At 50.3% G+C, this 20,637-nt stretch overlaps 1 protein-coding gene across 2 annotated transcripts; it reads right to left on the bottom strand.

The window, feature by feature from the left end:
* Window positions 1–918: 918 nt before the first annotated feature.
* On the bottom strand, window positions 919–19,928 carry Cltb (clathrin light chain B). 2 transcript variants are annotated; one of them, XM_029468471.2, is made up of 6 exons: window positions 19,634–19,928; window positions 15,171–15,217; window positions 6,592–6,709; window positions 6,270–6,381; window positions 4,596–4,649; window positions 919–1,377 (listed from the first exon to the last, which is right to left on the bottom strand). In XM_029468471.2, the coding sequence occupies exons 1-6, from the start codon at window positions 19,818–19,820 to the stop codon at window positions 1,206–1,208; spliced, it is 690 nt and encodes a 229-aa protein (XP_029324331.1). In that variant the 5' UTR covers window positions 19,821–19,928; the 3' UTR covers window positions 919–1,205. The 2 variants fall into 2 exon arrangements, with proteins under 2 accessions (XP_029324331.1, XP_021036382.1); XM_021180723.3 differs by lacking the exon at window positions 4,596–4,649 and having other exon boundaries at window positions 19,634–19,924.
* Between the last annotated feature and the right edge of the window lie 709 nt (window positions 19,929–20,637).

The raw sequence follows: 20,637 nt of genomic DNA, 5'->3' as shown, positions 1-20,637 counted from the left end.
CAAAAAAACCAAAAAAAAAAAAAAAAAAAAGAAAGAAAAGAAAAAAGAAAATTGGACACACAAATCATACACGGGAAAATGATGAACACAGACAGCCATGTGAGGGTGTAGGCAAAACTGGAGACCTATATCTGCAAACCAAAGGATACCTTAGCTACTAGAAGCTACAAGAGGCACAGGTCCTGCCTTAGCATCTCTGGGGGGCGTGGCTTGGTCGTTCCCAAATTCGGGACTTTTAGCCTCCAGAATTGAGACAACAGATTTCTGATGCTCTAAGGCAGCCAGGTTTTTTGGTATTCTTTAATGGCAATCTTAGGGAACTAATACTGTTAGCAGTTACCCAAATCTTTTCAAACACCATGTAGATCGTAATGGCTTAAAGTCCTGTTATACGGCCTCTGCTGAAGGGGAAGAAGGTGTGGTCACTGTTGCTTATCCTAAGTCCACAGGGGAATAGCCGAAGAAGGAGGCACATCTGTACTGCAGCAGGCCTGCATGTCTTAGAGGGTCTTGGTCACTCTCGAGGAAGGTTGGCGGATGCTGTATTTGCCACCCTTACTCAGGTGTAGACACAGCCTTAGAGCACGCTGGCCTCACTTCCTTTCTACACAAAAGCCAATTCTGTTTGGGGAGCCTTAGTTTTCTCAGCTATACAAAAGGACAGCAGAGTCCCTACCTTCAGACTTGTTAAAGAATCACAGAGAGCAAGGTTGCAGACCCTGTCTTGTGAAAATTTGCCTTTCTTCTTGGAGGGCAGACAGCAGACACAGACAGTTGGGGTTCCTGATTCCAGCTGCGAGCTCTGGATTTCTAAGACTACATCCTCACCTTTTAAGGACACGAAGCTAGGAAAATTCTATGCACAAACTGAGTGCTGACACCAGTTGTGGCTTCCAGAGAAATGAGGATACTAATAAATAAGTGTAAAAAGAGTTAACACACCCTTTAAGCCAAGAAAAATACATCAGGAGGGACAGTCACAATTGAGTGGGCTGACAGGAGTCATGAGGGGCTGGGACAGGGGTCCAGGAAGAAGTTGGGGGGGTGAAAGGGGTAAGGGTCCCACTTCCCAGCTCCCAGAGATTCAGAGGAACAGAACAGGCTGTGTGTGGCAGCTGCCAGAGGAAGTTCCACTCTGGCCGAAGCAGCTGTTCCTCTGCCCCAGCAAGGCCCATGTGCTTCGCGGCCGCTCTCATGATGGGCACCTAGCGGGACAGCGGTGTCTGCTTCAGGGACATGAGCACCGAGCGCAGGCGGGACACGTCTTTACACTGCTTGCTGCTCTTGGGATTGAAGTCACACAGCTGGGCTACCTTCTCCCACTCTGTGCCCGGGGTCTCCTCCTTGGATTCTTTCACAAAAGCCTCTTCCGATGCCCTGGAGGTAGAGAGGAGACAGGTTTTCAGGGTTGTCTTCTCCGGAGTCACTAGTGTCCTGCTCCTAGCCTATGGTGTGCAGCCTACTCTGGGACATTAGCCAGAAGTCTCCCCATCCCTGTGCCCTGTGACTTCAGCCACCAGGAACAGCCTTGATGTAAGAAACCTAGACCTGAGTATGGAAGTCATCTAGACTCAGGGCTGTGGAACTTACTGTCACCTCTTCCAGAGAGGCTTGCTCACTGGCTCAGACTATTGCTTTTTGCTGGAGCCTGTGGTTCGCTATGTAGCCCAAGTTGGTCTAGTGACCTTGCCTCTCCAGTTCTGAGATCATGTGTGTACCCCTGCACCTGGCTAACTTATTGCTTGTCATTTAGTTCCCAGAGTAGGAGTTACCTCCTCAGAAAGTCCTTCCCAGTCTGGGTATTCCCTGTTCAGTCACTTCCCTACAGTTTTTTTTTGTTTGTTTGTTTAAAGCATAGCCAGTGCTGACCTTGAACTCCTGCTCCTACTGAGATTACAGGTGTCCCTTCTTTTTTATCACTAGGGATTGAAAGAACCTAGGCCTCAGACAATGATGTACCTAAACCCAGCCCACAACTGAGCTGTGTCCCCATCCCTGCCTCGTATTCTCAAGAGAGGACACTGACTAACCACCCAGTCAACTTTATAATGGATGTGGGATCTTCCACATCGCAAGCATATCTGACTACAGAAATGTTCTGAGCCCAGAACAGTTGTGTCTCGATGGAACCACAGCTCAGGAAAGGTTCTGTCAGAAGCTTTATACTTTATAATTTGGAATTGTATCAGGAGAAAACTGGGGTTGTTTCTTCTTCAGGAGTCTGCTTTGATGGTATTGGGTACTGGGTATTTCTGTCTGTGTGTATTCCAGGCAAGAACTCTATGGCCCTTCAGAATTCTTGGTTGACAGTTTTGAAAGTCACTGACTTAAGAGTGTCCAGCCATAAATGGGGCATCTGCAACACACACCAGGGCTCAGTGACCATAGTGGAAAGGGGGCAGAAAGGTTTTCCAGAGCCAGAGGTCAGGAGGGATGGAGAGCAGTGTCCTCTGGATGTGACCAGACGCTTGTGTTGTGAACACACGGTAGCTGCGCTTACCCGCACAGGATCAAAGCAGCCAACAGTATGGAGGGAAGGTCGGTTTTCTTTAAGGGTGTGGCTCCTGATAGGTCCACACTGAGGAGTTTGTGAACACTGGACTCAGTTATTTGGGAACGGAAAAAGGGATCCAAAGTTGGGGAGCAGTTGGGAGGTGGGTCAGAGAGCTCTCCAAGTGATCCCACTGTGCTGTGTACTGGAACTGGCCTGGGCTCAATGGTGGGACCCTCCATCATGAGCTTGCCTTTCCGCTATGTGCTCAGCTAACCTGGGAGGTGAGAAGCATGGCTTCCACTCTTCTGAGCCCATCTCTGGCCTGAGCAACCAGTGTGCTGACAGCTCTGTGCTGTGAGGGTCAGACAGTGAGTGCGGATGATGGGCTTTATCCTTGCAGCTGCCTGTCAGGGTCAAGAGGTCCCCTGTGCCTTTATTGCTCATCCGTGCCCAACAACACAGGTGTCACCTCACCTCGGCCCTACGGAACCAGAATCTGCTTTGCTCAAGCTCCCCTGGCAAACCCACGGCAGATGAAAGGCTGATAAGTCTTGGGTCCAATTCTTTCTCCTTCAGAGCTTTCCTGGGTTCTCTGGACCATTTCCTTGTGTCCAATGGGAGCACCAAACCCAGCAGTATTCTACAGCACCTACCCCCGCAGGTGTCCCTCTCCCTCGTTAGATGACTCCATGGCTGCCGACTGCCTTGAGGGTCAAATCTGAGCTGCTCAGTTTGGCACAGAGAGTCCAGCTCCCAAACGGAGGCCTCCCAGCTTTGACTTCCATCTGTCTCCACAAACCTAGCCCGTCAGTCCTCTCCAGGCCTCTACTCTAGCTGCTTCTCCCATCTACAGTGCCCTCATCAACCCTTGTTACCTGCAAATTTTTTTGTTTTTTTTTGGTTTTTTTGTTTTTTTTTTGTTTTTCGAGACAGGATTTCTCTGTGTAGCCCTGGCTGTCCTGGCACTCACTTTGTAGACCAGGCTGGCCTCGAACTCAGAAATCCGCCTGCCTCTGCCTCCCGAGTGCTGGGATTAAAGGCGTCTGCCACCACGCCCGGCTTTTTTTTTTTTTTTTTTTTTCAAATTCATTTTTAACTTGTAAGGTGTGCCTGAGGGTCATGAGTCTCTGAAGCATACACTGGGTTCCCAGCAGAGAGTGTGGCTTCCAGAGTTCATGATGTATTCCAACCCATGAGCAACTTGCAGGGCTATCTGTCTCTTCTCTAAGTGTGACCAGTGACAGGGATAGGATAAATGTCAGCAGGTACAGGTCAGATGGGAGGAAGGGTGGGCGGAAGGAAGAGAAGCCAGGGCCTGTAACGCCCTGTGTGTGTCAAGAGAGGGCAAAGGCAGAGGGCAGTCAAGGCTGCAGTGGCGCGGTTCAGCGGGGCCCCGTTCCAGCAGGATCATCAGTAGGGTAAGGTGCGACGTGAGTAAACTATACTCAGAAACCACTGTGTCTGTCTTCCCTGTAACTTCTCCCCCAGTCCTACTGTCAGTAACGCACTGCCTGTCATCTGGAGCTGGCGTGAGAGGAAACCTGACTGACATTCCAGATCTGGAGTAGGCACGGTTCCAGCCAGACTCCAAACCCAGACACTTGGGAGAGGAGCTGTGAAGTGGGCAAGAGCTCATGCCCAAGTCAGTGTACTCAGGGGTGGGGCAAGGGTAGACTTGTAAAGACTCATTCATACCTTCAGCAAGCTGTGCCTGGTGTTTGCCCCTCCCCCTCCTCCCAAAAAGACCCCTTCATCTCACATACCCCTCCCCTTCCTGGGAGGCTTCTCAGGAGTAGTGTGGCTGGCTGCGTGCCCTTTGCCCCTCCCACGTGAGGCTGGCTAGTGCATTCCTTCCTTCGCCCCCAACTTGGGAACTCTACTGGGCAAAGCTCCCTGCAGTTTGCTAGCAGGACAGAGATGGATGGCTGCATGGCACGGGCTGCTGCCCACACCAGCCCTGGAGCCCTGGAGCTCGCCTCCTGCACTGGTCACTGCTCAGAGCCCAACCACATTCATTTATACCACACAGACAAGAGACTCTGAAAAGCCGCTGCTGGGCCACCCTCCACAGCTGCCCCTGCAGAGCCAAGGAGCCACGTACACATAGCCAATGGTATCAGCATCTGGCTGCTGGTAGAACGCTTTGTCAGCGATCCTTGAGGAAAACCGTTAGGAGGAGGAGTTAGGTGGGGGGAGGCAGACAGCAAGACAGGCAGGCACAGGGTTAAAGAGAAAGAGAAACAGTGTGTTAGTACCTCCAAGAGGAGACAGTTTAAAACTAACAGTTACCCATAAGAGTGTGGGGAGACCCCAACCATTGATGGCCCCCTACTGCTCAATGAAGTCTTCCCAAAACCATTCCCTCTATGCTTTGACTCCCTGAAACAACACACCACATCCTCTCTTTCCTCCCACGATGCTCCCAGGTCTAGAATGTTCTCCCTTACATCAGCCCTTCTCTTCTGATGAACCATGGTCACTCCTCGAAGACAAGTCTCTAGCCCAGTGGTTCTCAACCTTCCCAATGCTATCACCCCTTAATTCAGCTCCTCATGTTAAGGTGAAACCCCTCCCCGCCCCAGCCATAAGATTATTTTCACTACTACTTTATAACTGTAATTTTTCTATTGTTATGAATTGTGATGTAGAACTATCTGGTATGTGACCCCTGGGGTCGCCACCCACTGCTCTAGACAATGGTTCTTTTCCAGCAGGTACTTTGCTTCTATGGTCTTCATGCACAGGGCCCCACTGGATGCAAGTCTGGCTCTATGCATGTGACTCTCACTGAACTCGAGGATACAGAAGGGTCCTCACTGGACACCCAAAGCCCAGCTTAGCATACAGCAGTTCAATTGCCTTTCCCTTCAGGGAAGATCTCGTATCTTGAAAGGCACAGCATCCAAAGCAGGAGAACATCTATTTTCACAAATGTGTTCTCTGGTTCATCCCCATGCTCTGCCTTGCTTTTATTCTGCAGGATCTGCTGCTCCTACTGTAGTCCCCACGGTTTTGATAGGACTGGCCCCCAGAGCAACCCAGCGAATGGGACTTTCACCCTGAAAAGCAACCCTTCTCCTGACTACCGGCAGGGTCACACGGCCCAAGGCAACTCTGGCAGGAGCCACTAGATACTTGCTATTTTTACCGAGCTTGCCTAGATCATAGGGCAGAGGCCTGACGCTGCTGTCCTCATACAGGGGCCTAAGACCACTGGTAGAGCCAGAATGGAAGGAAGCAGAGCTGAGTGGTAGGGAGAGTGAGCGCTGACTGATATCACTTATGACACAATGCCACCGGCCTGGCCTTTTCATCCACACAGGCCACTAGCATCCCTTCATCCCTTAGACACACTGGGTTGAACTACCGTCCTTTGCCATTTCTAACAGAAATGACATCAAATACTCAGGCTGACTCTTCACTCCCTGTTCCCTCTCGGAGTTGCCCACAGAGAACTTAGGGCCCTGGAGAGTCTAGGTATATTCCAAGCCTTGGTACCTATTCTGCTTCTCAGTCACTGGGAAGGTACAGGCTTAGGAGTTCGAGTGCTATCAGGAACCCAAGGTTCCAGCAGCCCTCCTCCCTGTGTCCTCGCTGCATCATCCATTCAAAGCCAGTCCCCAGCCCCACCACCCCATCCATCACCCCCATGGCTCCTTCCTCCATCTCCTCAGAGATGCCCTTGTGTTCTTTGATTCCCTTTGTGTTCTCATTATGTCCCCTTGGCTTCTCTAAGCCTCCTTGGCTCTGCTCAGATCCCCTGGCCTTCATTCACCTGTTGTTGATCTTGTTCTTCTCAACCTGTTCACTTTGGCGCTGGTTCCACTCCTCCAGGTCTTTCTTGGCCTTCTCCCGCCACTCCTGTTCGGTCACCTTCGAGGCAGCGTCTGTGGGCCCCGCAGGAGAATGCATAGAGCAGCTTTTCTTTGCAGAACAGCCACCGCCACCCTGGCTGCTCCACCCCTGGCCCTAGCCAGCACCCCCAGGACCCACCCTTAGCCACGTGGACCTGCCTTTGATAGCCAAGGTTCCAAGGCCACCTGGCAGGCACCAGAGCCATTCCTGTTGGAGTCACCCTCCTCCAGGTGTGCCCTCACCTAGCTCCTGCAGCCTTTTCTTCTGCTCCTCTCTCCACTTCCGGATGCTCTCGGGCTCCTGAGTCAACCTGTCCGCCTGGGCAATTGCCGCGTAGCCATCGGCAGGCCCGTTAGCCTCCTGCAACAAAAGCACAGTGTTCCTGGCCCAGCGCGCCTGCCCTGCCGTGGTGCTGTTCTTACTGGTACCAAGAGAGCACTTGAAGCCGCCACCCAGGAGCCAGCAGGCCACCTCAACCCACACCAGCACCCAGCCCCTAGTGACTACACCCTACCTTTACATTGCTTTCCCCTCTGCCAGCAACACACCTTCCCGTGTGGCCTCAGGCCTATCAATCTCTCAGGGCCTGACCATGAGCCCGGCCAACTCCTTGACACTCCCCTTGTTCACCGTAAGAGGATAAATTATAACACTCCCATAGGATTGATACAATAATGAGATGAATCTTAAAACTAAACTTGCGGGGCTGGAGAGATGGCTCAGCAGTTAAGAGCATTTGCTGCTCTGCAGAGGATGCTAGTTCAGTTCCCAGCACCATCATAGCAGCTCACAACTGCCTCTGCCTACAACCACTTCTGCTTCTGGCCTCTGAAGGCATTTGCATGCAGGTGGTACACATACATATGTGCAAGCAAGACACTCATACACACAAAGTAAACCTTAAAAACACCTGTAAATGCCATGCCTTGCACACAATGCTTGTGTACCTTGTGCTACCACCATTAAAATCTATCTCTAGTATAGTTCTGTCATGTGATAAAACGTACACAGTCTAATAGGACCTCATTACTAATGTGTTCACTTGTCCTTCAGAGTGTCACCTTTGTGACACTTGTCTGGTGTTTCCTTGCCACAATGCACATAGGAAACAGCAGACTTTTCTCAAGTGAACCTGCAGACCAGCAACAGGCAAAACAACCATGACTAAAACTCTGTCATGGCCAGTTAGTTGATGGTAGCACACAGCACTCAGAAGGCAGAGGCAGGCGGATCTCTGTGAGTTCAAGGCCAGTCTGTTCTACAGATCGAGATCCAGGACAGCCAGGGCTACACACAGAGAAACCCTGTCTCAAAACAAACAAACAAACAAACAAACAAAACAGAACAAGGGCTAGCAAGGGCTAGAGAGATGGCTCAATGGTTAAGAGCACTGACTGCTCTTCCAGAGGTCCTGAGTTCAAATCCCAGCAACCAGCTGGGCATGGTGGCGCATGCCTTTAATCCCAGCACTCGGGAGGCAGAGGCAGGCGGATTTCTGAGTTCGAGGCCAGCCTGGTCTACAGAGTAAGTTCCTGGACAGCCAGGGCTACACAGAGAAACCCTGTCTCAAAAAACAAAAACAAAAACAAAAACAAAACAAATCCCAGCAACCACATGGTGGTTCACAATCGCCCATATTGAGATCTGACGCCCTCTTCTGGTGGGTCTGAAGACAGCTACAGTGTTCTTATGTATAATAATAAATATTTGAGCCAGAGTGACCGGGGCCGATTGGAGTGAGCGAGGTCCTACAAAATCCAATTCCCAGCAACCACATGAAGGCTCACAACCATCTGCACAGCTACAATCCACTCACATAAAGAAAATAAATCTTTAGCCAGGCGTGGTGTCACATGCCTTTAATCCCAGCACTCGGGAGGCAGAGGCAGGCAGATTTCTGAGTTCGAGGCCAGCCTGGTCTACAAAGTGAGTTCCAGGACAGTCAGGGCTATACAGAGAAACCCTGTCTCAAAAAAAAAAAAAAAAAAAAAACAATCTTTAAAAAAAGATACAGGCAAAATATTCTAACACATAAAATAAAATAATAAAAGTCTGCTGTGGTAAACTTGGACTCTAAAAGCCATACAATCCCATTGTTAAAGCTGCAAGATGTGTTTATGTTTTCCTCACTAAAAATGGTCATAGTAAGATGGTCTCTCAGACCTGATTCTGGGATTTGGCGCAATATAATCTGTAAGATATTTATTCTTTGTGTAGAGACAGGGCCTTGTGTAGCCCATGATAGCCCAGAACTTGTTCTACATCTGCAGGTAACCTTGAACTTCTGATTAACCTGCCTCCAGCTTCCGAATGCGGCCCCCAGGTGTGGGCTGCTATGCTGGGGTTATGTCCTGTTGTGCTTCACTGCACTGATGAAATCCAACGTGCACACTTAGCAAGCCACCCTTCCAACTGAGCTACATTCTCAACTCTGCCTGCCACAGGATGACTGATAGCTCGATGCATGGGATTAGCATTATCATTCTTTTTCTTTAATTATATTTCTCAATTTGTGTTTGCCAGGGAGGACCTGTCTGTGGAAGTCAGAGGACAACTTGGGGAATGGGTTCTCTCCTTCCTTCTGTGGGTTCTGGGGTTGAACTCAGGTCTTCAGGCTTAGTAACAAGTATCTTTACTGCTCTTCCATCTCACGAGCCCATTGCCATCAGTTCTCATTCCCTTTGTACAGAAGGAACACTGAGGCCAAGAAAGATGGACAGACGTAGTGGGCAGGCTTCATCTCTGGTGACAGAGTTGATAGAGCTTGAGACAGAAATGTTGGGGGTTGTGCACTTGGGTCAGTGTGGATGGAACACCCCTGGTCCAGGAGACCCTTTCTCTCTGAAGGATGGGGGTGCGGGCACTGCTACCATGCCTGGCACCTTCACTCTCCCCTCCACGTTCCTGTGGGCACAGACCCCATAGGGCTTCTACTGCAGTGTGCCCCGCTTTCTTCCTCCAGCCACTGAAATCTTCACCATAGGCCTTGGAAGTTTCTACTACTGAGCCACACACCACCTGAATACTTGACCATTTATTATACAAGTAACTTGAATTCACAGATGCTGGAACCGATGCCATCTGGATCCCTGGGGACACCACATTTTATTGTCCTTAGAGTGCCTGTTGCTGAAATGGCTTACCTGTTTACATGGTTACTCCCCCACCCCAGCCCTCTAGCTGCCTAAGAAAGTATGCTCCATAAGAGAGTGAGAAAGAGGAGGGGCAAAAGCTATTGGTTTTTTTTTTTTCATAATAGTTTTCTTCTGAGTTGCCAATCTGAGTGTATATATATAATATATATATATATTATATTTATTTATATATTATATATATATATTAGGATTTATTTAAGTACACTGTAGCTGTCTTCAGAAGAGGGCATCAGATCTCATTATAGATGGTTGTCAGCTACCCTGTTTCTGCTGGGATTTGAACTCAGGACCTCTGGAAGAGCAGTCAATTCTCTTAACCTCTGAGCCATCTCTCCAGCCCAAGTATGTTCCATAAAACCAGAGACTGGGGCTGGTAAGATGGCTCAGTGGGTAAGAGCACCCAACTGCTCTTCTGAAGGTCCAGAGTTCAAATCCCAGCAACCACATGGTAGCTCACAACCATCCGTAATGAGACCTGACGACCTCTTCTGGTGTGTCTGAAGACAGCTACAGTGTACTTACTTATAATAATAAATAAATCTTTAAAAAAAAAAAAAACCAGAGACTGGCTGCCACCACACAGCATCCAGAGCAGGAGAACCAAGACGAGGGAGGTTTATTGAGGCTAGAGACGTAGCTCAATGGGAGAGGGTATCCCTACCTGTCATAAGGCCCTGAGTTCAAGTACAACCCAAGGGACAAGGAGAAGGAAGAGGAGTGAGAGGAAGAGAGAACATTAAATTCCTAAGTGTGGAGGCCATGGACAGGGATGGGACAAGACAGCCTGTCTTCTGGTTGCGTGAGATGGAGAGTCCCTCAGAGATGAGGACAATAGCTGATGGGTATACTGTAGTAAAAGGCCAGACAAAAAACCCGACATGGCCATTCTTGCCTGGGAGCAGAGAACAGCAAAGAATGAGAGAAGTCATTATACACCAAGATCCAGCAAGCTAAAGGACCAAACAGGGCAGGTGCCTTTGGGAAACTCTTAGGTGCTAAGAGATGTAGGAGGAAGAAAAGAAAGAGGCATAGCACTGGAGCAGCATCCCTGGGCTGGCACCCTAAGCCTGGGCCCACGTTAGGATTCCAGAGCACTTGCTAGCAAGCAGATGCCTTTGATCTTTACAATTCTACTCGGAAGGTTTTATTGCCCTGGTTTTATAGGTAAGGGGACTCTAGTTCCAAAGTACCACAATCACCCTTGGCAAGCCAGTGACAGAGCCAGGTTCAGACTGAATAGCTAGCTGTTAGAACAGCTAACAGGAACTCTGCATGACTCCTGCACTGCACTTGTCTCTTCAATTGGTCCTCTTGCCCCCCACCCCCACCCCTGTGGTGGGGACTGAATCCAGGGCCTTAGGCATGCTAGACAAACAGTATCACCCACCCACACTCCCGGGTCCCAGCCTGGCGGCTGCTACATGACCTCAAGATTAAAGACTTTGTCCCTTCAGGGTTCCAACCTCCCTCAACCCCCCCCCCCCACACACACACACATCTCTCCTGCCCCCAGGCCATTCTTAAACTCATTTAGTGCACAAGTCAGTAATATATAAGACTGTCATGGTTACAGAGTGCTTTTCCCAACAACCCTGTGGGAACAACAGGGCAGGGCCTTGAATCCCCATTTTACAACTGAGAAACCAGGCTCAGAAAGGTGAAGTTACTAATTCAAGGTCATCCTGCAGGGAAAAGCCAGAAACCAAAGCCTTGGCCTCCCCCGCTGCCTGATGTCTGGGTATGAAGCCTGGGCCGTCCTGGAGCAGTCCCACTGCACATCCAGGGCACGAGGCTCAGGATCCCACTGCACACCCAGAGCACACGTGGCTCAGGATCCCGCCGTATACCCATAGCACACAAGGCTCAAGATCCCGCTGCACACCCAGGGCACAAGGCTCAGGAATCCACAGCACCTCCCATGCCTGTAAGTGACGTGGCCAGTTCCAGGTCCAGGGTATGGCGTCTACCTAAGCTCGAACCACCTCCTACACCACATGAGAGGCCACTGATATGCTCTGGGTGGGAGTTAGGTTAGGCAATCCTATCCAGCCCCAAGTCTGTGACCTCTTGGGGCTTTCCTGACATATCCCTCTATGCAGCAGACTCCATAGGGTGTCAGGATAAACCCTGAACCAACTGTCTTAGCTTCCATGCCTTTACACACGCTGTTCCCTCAGCCAGGGCCAGCCATGCATCCCTTAGAGCAGCCTTGAAACCCACTTCCTCTGTCACTTGCCCCCTGCTGGGCTTCCAGGCTTCCAGCTCCTGTCTAACTAGAACAGTTATTAAATCTCCTTGAGCAAAATGGGAATAATAAAAGACGCCGCAATGGGTGTTGGGAGGATTAAGTAGGTTAATCCCTGTAAAACCCTCAGTTGTTTTCAGACACAAAAAGAACTCAAGCTGTTAGAGTTTTTTTTTTTTGTTTTTTTGTTTTTTTTTAAGGGCCTCAAAATGAAAATGTGCCCCATGCTAGCCTTGAACTTCTGACCTTCCTGTCTCAGTTACCCACAAATCCAAGCTCCTGGGCTATACTGATTTCTTTCCAGGTTTCTCGGGCCTTCCCAGAACTCCATTAGAAGTAAACTCCGGGGACAAAAACTCCGTTGGCTTTGCTTTCACATCCACCACCGCCGCAGCACAGGCCTGGCTCCCAAAGAATGAGAGCTGAGAAATGAATGGACAAACGGCTGGTTATAAAGCTAGGGGAGGGACCAGGAAAGGTGCTGGACACTGTATCAGAGAGGCCTGCTTACAGTGCCTGTTCTACCATGCACAGGGTGATGGCTGCTGAGAAAAATCCCCTTCCCTGGGCAACCCTGCTTTCAAACCTGTGAAATGACAGCATCCTGTTCAAGGTATCTAATAAGGTTCACATAATGAATGAAGCCGCCATGAGGTCTCCCCACAGCCCACTCACGTTAAAAAGCACGACTACTTGCGGCTCACTGTCACCAGGTGCTCAGGCCTCACTACCAGACAGCTGAGCACAGCAGGGTTGCTGACGGGCAGGTCCTGAGAATCACCTCACTGGCTTCTCTCCAGGTTGCTTTGGACTTACTTTTCTGCCCATGCCAGTAAGGATCAGAGGCCACACTGAGGCTCATCCATTCTGTCTATTTGAGCATCCTAGAGGCTCATCTATTCTGTCTATTTAAGTATCCTAGTAGGAGATGGGGTCACTTCCAGAAGGTTTAGCAGCCCAGGGCTATAGTGGCCATACTAGTGGCCAAAGAAATACTCAGAACTCCTCCAAAGTACCATTGAAGAAAGGGCTGGGTATGGCCAGGAGCAAAAAACAAGAGGCCACAGGCAGGTCAGGTAACCTCCATGCAGCCTCCTGTCCCCCTCTTGGGACATCTCAATTGGGCCCCACTCTGAAAGCTAGGCTTTCATGCTGGCCAAGTGCATGCTAAAACTTCATAGCCAATTTATCCATCTTCAGGATTGGGCAGCTCAAGCTAAGCTGGGCTGAGCTGTGGATTCCTCTAAGTAGCTCACAGGAGGTGAATAGATGCAAAGAGAGTGGGGCGGGGGAGGGTGGAAAGGAGATGAGTTCTGCGGGGCCCTCCAGCTCCGCCCCTGTCCCCCAGTAGCCAAAGGAGCTGGAATGGGTGCTATGAGGCTTACCCTCCTGCTCTGCTGGGGATGAGGTTTGTACTTGGTCATTCACCTAGTCTCCTAGAAAAGACTGAGACCCAAGGCTCTACCCAGGGTGGTGGATGTGCCAAGCTTGCACAGGCTAAGGCTTTTATCCCTGAAAGTGCGTGCCACACACTGCTCACTGTGTCTAGCCTACAGATAGTCTTCTGGGTCCAGCAGCAGAGCAAAGCACAGTGCAGAGTGTACGCAGAGCAGGCAGGAAGGAGCTTCGCTGCTAAGCCAAATAAACTGTCTCTTCTGTGACCCTCCCTTGCCCAGTAGAATTCTAGGGGAGCAGTGTGTGGCATGATTCGCAGATCAACATGCCTCGGGGCACTGTGATAGCAGAGAATAAGAATTACTCCTGAAGCCGGGCATAGGGGCACACGCCTTTAATCCCAGCACTTGGGAGGCAGAGGCAGGCGGATTTCTGAGTTCGAGGCCAGCCTGGTCTACAAAGTGAGTTCCAGGTTCCAGGACAGCCAGGGCTATACGGAGAAACCCTGTCTCGAAAAACCAAAAAAAAAAAAAAAAAAAAAAAAAAAGATTACTCCTGAGACTACACTCTTTCACATCCTCTAATGGACAGTGATGCTAAAGGAGGCAGCAATGGCCAGGGCCAGGAGAGCCAGGGTCAAAGAGTCAGGGTCAAAGAGCCAGGGCCAGGAGAGCCAAGTGATTCAAGTGAGGAAAACTCCATCTGTGAATTTCTTCAATATCTGTTGAAATCTCAAGCTTCTCTTCAACTGAGAAGGTGAGAGTATGTGACTCAGAATGCTCCAGATACTCTTGCAGTTCCAAACGCTGCTCCAGCAGTTTCACTGCAGAACAGAAACCTTTTGAGCCATTAAGGTCTTTGTGGGTGTTCCTGGAGCCCAGAAACAGCCTGACCAAAGTCCTAAGAGTACAAGAGCAGCACTTACTCCTGAGCTCAGCTATACTCAGCTTGACACGAAGCTGCCTGGGTCCTAGGGAGAGACTTTTCTAACTCACTGTTGAGTCATTTTCCAGAAATGGGGTTAGGCCAGTTTTCTTTCCTGTGTTAGGACGAGCCCATCCCACTTACATAAGAAAGTATTGTTTATTCTCCCAGAATCCAAGAGACCAACTCCTCCTCAGGGTGGGGCTCAGGAGATCCGGAAGCTGCAGGCCCCAACATCCGAGTCTTACTTGGCCAAGTTGAGAATTAAAGCTCAGGTAGTAGAGGCTCAGTCCCACCTAGACATTTGGAATTCTCCGCACTATGTGGGGCTTGGGGTTCTCCCCACTACATGGGGCTTGGGGATACCATTGGTGTGTGCACTCTCTCAGTCTGTGTGTTTTGTTTTGTTCTGTTTCTGTGGTCCTGGGGGCTTAACTCAGAGCTTCTCCCCTGAGCCCCATCCCCAGACCGTCTTTACCTTCCCATCCATACTGTACCAGCCCCTGTGGTGGGAAGAGGAAGCCAGGGCCTCGTACTCTCAGGGCCAACCACTGTTAATAATTGGAATGCCTTTTCCAAATAAATTTTGTGCAAACACCAAAAATAAAAATAATGGCACATCATTCATTCTGCAAGTTGCTTTAATAAGAACATGCATGCCTACAGGAAGCTCTGATAGCCCTTTAGAACAGTCGACCTAGGCCCCCGATTCCGGACATGTAAGCTATTTCTAGTTTGTCTCCTGTGGCAAACCATCCTGCAGAGAAACTGGGTGCCCTTTTCCAATCATTTGCTTAGGGGAAATTCCACATGTAATGTCCTGACCAAAGAGCTTATCCAGTTAAAATACCCATGATGGCCAGTCAGGCCAGCCTCCCACCAGAGACACCTGCCCAGGGACAGCTTTCATTCCCTCCATCCCACGCCACTCCTTCCTAAAGCTAGTTACTCCTGAGGACAACCTGAGCAACTCCTCAGTCAGTCCCTGTCCCCAGCAAACAACAAGAAAACAGTCAGTGTAGGAAACATGGTGAGCCCTAAATGACCTCCGATGGAGAAACAAGTCACTGAGCCTGAGACAGTCCGTCCCACCTCTGCTTACCTGAAACACATCTCCATTGACTGTAGTACCCATGTCCTCTGAACCAGCTGGAAAGAGCAAGGAGACAGTTTCATTCACAGTCCATATTACAAACACACAAAGGTCCTATTTTTTTTGCTTCTTAAGCCAACCTATGCATACACCCATGGGTATACTGATACCCGCCACCCTCCCCCCACCCCCTGAGATCTAATGGATATATAAGCAACGAGGCTCAGGCCCTGATTGTTCCTATGTGTATTCACTGTCATCCCTAATATTTGCCACAGCCCTATGATGAAACAGTGACCCATTTTACAGATTCTCAAGTGGAGGCTTGGAAGGCTACTGTGATTGCTCCAGATCACCTGGCAGTGCACCATTCCTTACCAACCTGAAGTTCAGCATGGAGCTGGGACCTCCTAAGTAGACAGGGGAACTGTGAGTTTAGGGAGAGGCCATCAGGGACGAGGAAGAGGGGGTCTGTGTCTCTGCATGTCCTGCTAGAACCTTGAGTAACCTCTCTGCCTGGGCAAGCAGCCTCACAGCTCCCCCTGGGCAACGCTTGGCCTATTTTTCCTCTCTGTGCCCCTCCCAGGGTTTCATGTTGGCTTCACAGTGACGCTGCACAATCCCTTTATCCAGTATCCAGTTAGCCACAAACGACCTGTAGCTTCTGCTGCAACAGCGGCAACCTTCACAGTTACCTTCCTCTCACTCCCATGCCCGGCCTAGCCTGTGCCCTCAACATCTCAAACCTACACTCCTGCTTTGGTTGTCTGTCCTGCTAGTGACAAAGGAGAGCACCGTGGCTCAGAGCCACACCCATGCATGGGGCCTAGGCTTCTTTACAAGTTTGGTTACTAGATGATGAATAAACAAATTAAAGTTGTTGTTGTTGTTGTTTTTATTTTAAGACAGGGTTTCTCTGTATAGCCCTGGCTGTCCTGGAACTCACTTTGTAGACCAGGTTGGCCTCGAACTCAGAAATCCGACTGTCTCTGCCTCCCGAGTGCTGGGATTAAAGGCGTGGGCCACCACACCCGGCTCATTAATTTTTTTTTTTTTTGTGTGTGTGTGTGTGAGTTACCTCCTACAGGGAACCTTAGCCTGCTTCCTCTACTTCCCTAGGCACTAAAAGAAAGTGTCATTTCTGGGGTACACTGGAACACTACACAGGGTATCCCACTCTCCTCTGGATGCATATATATATAGATATATATAGATATATATATATATGTGTGTGTGTGTGTGTATGTATGTATATATATATATGTATGTATGTGTATGTATAAATGAGAGCTGGACTGTTCTTGGGGCTCATTGTAATTGGCAAGGCCTCTCTGAAACTGTCATGCCGCCTAGCTGCGAGCCACAGCAGGCCTCATATGGTCACCACAGATAAACAATTAGCCCTGTATGGGATAGACTGGCCTCTGAAGAGCAACAGTGCTTCTGGCCTAAGCCTGACTGGATTCATCAGGGCCTTGCAGCCTCATGTCAACCATGTGTCACAGATATAAATTATAGCTTATTTATCGTCAAACAGTGATTAATCCTGATCCACTATGACAGCTCTCAGCCCACCCCCTCTGGGAGGGTTTCTACAGCACAGGTGGCCTGCTCTCTAAATAAGGGTGGTCCCAAAAGGCTATGAGCATCTTCCTCAGACGGGCTTCTTCTGGGGCATCTTTTCTACCTAGCCTTACCTCGCCAGGGTCCATTCCTGATACTATGTTCCTAAGGGAACAGCCTTTTGGAGACGTCACACTACCTCTCTTTCACCTGACCTGCCTCCAGCAGACCTCTCTTTGGCAAGGCCACATGGATTTCCTGTTGCCCACCCAGGCCTCCAGCAGAAAAAAATGGAGCATCGCTAGCCTCTTTGGGACTGCATACATACCCACTCTTAGAAAAACCAGCCTGTATCCCACAGGGCTCTTGCACATTTATGATTCCGAGTCTACAACAGAGCCCGCAGAACAAATACAGCAAAGCAAATAACAAGTCCCGAGGATAAGCTTTTTGGTGTGTGGTCACCTCAGGAATAATGGCAAAAGATCCAGAACATTCTTATGAGCTTACTGAGGCCAGCAGGGGCAAGAGGATTACACAGTGCTTGGTCACAGGCAGGCCAAGAGCCCAGAGAACTGGTGTGAAAGTGTAGAGCATTTGGGCACTGCCCAAGGCTGATGAATGGAAACAAAGTATCCGCAGCTCAGGCCGGCTGCAGATCCGCCCAGAGGGAAGGCTCAGTGGGGTTCCGGTTCAGGCCTACGCCAGACACAGCTTTCCCCAGGCCCCCCTGAGAGCCAGCAGCAGTGAAGAGGCATTGAACTTGGCTCGAGAGCTGCTATCAGAAGACCTCATTGTCTCTGGGAGGTGACTCAGAGGTGTGCATTGGTGGCTGCTGTTAGAACTAGCTTCTTTCCAACTCCCAGAAATGCCCAGACAGTTCACCTCAGACCACCCAGGCTCCTATCATTCCCTGCAAACGCAGAGGAGGATGGGTACCTCCCACTGTCTAGGCTTAGGAGAATCAGGTCTGTTCTATTTATGCCTGAACACCCGCTGAGCTCCCCTCCTGAAGCACCTCCTTGTTCCCCAAACTGCCACTCAGAAGGGCAGCTGAGCACCTGCAGCTTGATGGAGTCCCGGAGACCCTCAGAGGGTCAAGTCCCTGACTGCTTCCCTAAGGGTTATCACCACTGTCTCCCTCCCGGTGATCTCATATCTAGGGCCAGTCAGTGCCCTACCCACCCAGACTGTAAGTCCCTAGGAAAGACTACAACTTGCAAAATCCCAGGCTCCTGTGGCTCTCCTTAGCCGGAACTGCATCTGTCTTTCTCCTGAGTGGCTAACAACTTGGGACCTCCTAATGAGGGAAAGGACTGTCCCCAAGGGGTGACCACGGACAAGAGAGTTCCATACAGGAACTCAGGAGGTTCCCAGGGACAATGAAGGGCTGAGGGACTGAGAGCTGCTATTTCAGAGCTGCATGGCTGGCTTGGATAGGCCCCTGCTTCTCCTTGCTGTATCCAATCAACCCCTAAGGAGAACAGCACAGCTGCCCTTTGGAAGATCATAGCTAGGAGGCCTGAAATCAAGCCCCAGACCTATCACTCATGGCCGTGTGGCCCTAGGCAAGACATTCAAACTCCAGTTTTTTCTTTTTAATTATTATTATTATTTATATTTTCTTTACTTGTGTGTGTTTGTTTGTGTGTGTGTGTGTGTGGTGCACGCATGTATGCGAGGTCGGGGGACAATCTGTGGGAGTGAGTTCTATCTACCACCACGAGGGTTCCAGGGGCTGAGCTCAGGTGTCCCCAGGCTGGGCTGATTTACATTTACCTGACCAGCCATCCTGATAGCCCCTCAAACTCCAGTTCCGTGTATGTTACAAAAGGCTTATTACACTTATGTCAGAGTTCCTTCAAACACTGGGCCATAGATACAGTTTCTTCCTTCTGTGTTCCCAGTGGGGACGGCAACACAGCAAATGTGGAAGGAAAGAAAGATGAACGTATACATACAATATTTATTTCCAACAGGACCATTAAACCTCTTTAACAGGACACCAAAAAAATAAGAAACAAGATCTACTAGGAGGGTCAGTATGAAGGTCCATATTTTTACTAAATATTTAAATATATTTATAAGAAATTGTTCCTTGGGGCAGGAGTATCAATGATAAACATAACAATGCAGGAAAAAAGCCCTGAACCCTTATGTCTGAAGCCACACGCAGAGGTCCGGGCCACCTTTGTAAATCCACTAAACAAACAGTTACAAACAGGAAGGGCACAGCTCATGGCCATTTGTGCCCCTGCCCAGACTTACAGTCGGGCCCAAGAACGACTGTGCGGTCTGGACAGGAAGAATTCAGCATCCGAAAGAAGGGGTTGAATTCTTTATTGCTACTTCCTAGTTGTTTAATAGTGTACCCTTTGAAGTCAGTTCTGAAATGGGTTCAGTAACGTGTATGAAATTATTATATGTAATTAACATTGTCTCCCGCACTGTTGCAGGTCTGCAGGTGGTCCCCAAAGGATGAGCTGCGAGTTCTCTGAGCACCCTCTGCTTCCCTGCAGAAAGGAACGCTAAGCCCTGGGTCAGGAGGACCTTGTCCGTCCCACACCTGTATCACTTAGCTAGGACACTGGGACAGTCTCAGAACTGAGCAGGGGGAGGGTTCCAGAGCCAGGGTGGAGGAGCTGGCCTGGGGATGAAATGTCATGACTAAATTCCTGTCCCTAGAGTCAGCAGATCCAGTCTCAGCGCAGACTCCAACTCATCTCCCGGCTCCTCCCTCTTTTCCCAGGCCTCACGGATACACACAGCCCACCGAGGTACCCTTGGTCACCCTGGATAGCCGGACTCAGAGTACAGCAGGGACCCAGGCCAGGTCTGACCGAGACTGGGCCTCCCTCCCCCGGTGGTGGCCTCAGCCTCCCCCGTTCCAGGCCGCTGCGCTGACTCACCCCCGCTCACGAGTCCGGGCTGCGCAGAGGCCACCTGGCTGGCGGCAGGTGCCCCGAAACCCGGGTCATTTTCGATGCCAGCAATCTCGCTTTCCTGCTGGGCCAGGAAGGCGGCCGCCGGGTCCTCCTCGGCGGCCTCGGGGGCCCCGCTCTCCGACGATGAGAAGAAGCCGAAGTCCTCAGCCATCTTCCCCGCGTGGCTGCTGTCACCTCCCGCCCGCGCCCGCGGCCCGCACTTCCCGTCACCCGCCCGGCTTGCCTGTCACTGCGGCTGCAGCGGCGGCGGGAGGAGTCGCGGCGGGAATGCGGTGACGTCAGCGGCCGAGGGCGGGGCCCGCGGGGCCGGGTGGTCGCCCCGCCCTCGGTTCGAGCCCCCGAAGCCCACCTTCGGCTCCAGAGCGTGCCAGCAGCACTGGGCTGGCACCGGGTGCATTCAACCGAAAAGTTTCTCCCAGAGCCAATTTTGTGAGCTTCGTGATACAAGCGTCCTCTTCCTGCGTGGGAGGAGGGAGCTGAGGCTGGGAAAGTCTTGAGTGCCAGGCGCGCACAGCAGAGCCTTGTTCTCTCGGCGCAGGACTGAGTGAAGCATCCCGCCGCCCTATCTGTGTGATGATCCCCTGAAATCAGGGACGGTTCCTCTTTCTCCCTGTCTGGTGACATTGATGTTCCTTAAGGCAATTAACTGGCTGATTGTTTTGTCTTTCAATTTGAGCTCTTTCTCTAGTTCTTAGAGCAGAGGGTCAGTTTGTCCCATTATTGGTTAGGTTCCCGTAGATTACTCAGTACAGGTGGAGCCTGCGTTCTTTGGTAAAGCTGCGGTTTTCTTTGGTAATTAATATACGTATTGTGACAGCAGATTGTATGCCAAACTCGCATTGCACATTGTAATCACTTTCGCGGTTTTTTGTTTGTTTGTTTGTTTTGTTTTGTTTTGTTTTTTAGTAGCCTATTTGACCTCAAATTCTTGTATAGCTTCAAACTAGTGATTTTTTTTTTTTTTTTTT

This window comes from Mus caroli, unplaced genomic scaffold (genome assembly GCF_978045245.1).
Source record: "Mus caroli unplaced genomic scaffold, Mus_caroli_1 scaffold_15, whole genome shotgun sequence".
NCBI classification, from domain to species: domain Eukaryota; kingdom Metazoa; phylum Chordata; class Mammalia; order Rodentia; family Muridae; genus Mus; species Mus caroli.
The sequence above is the reverse complement of the archived record's forward strand: the minus strand, read 5'-3'. Positions and strand labels throughout refer to the sequence as shown.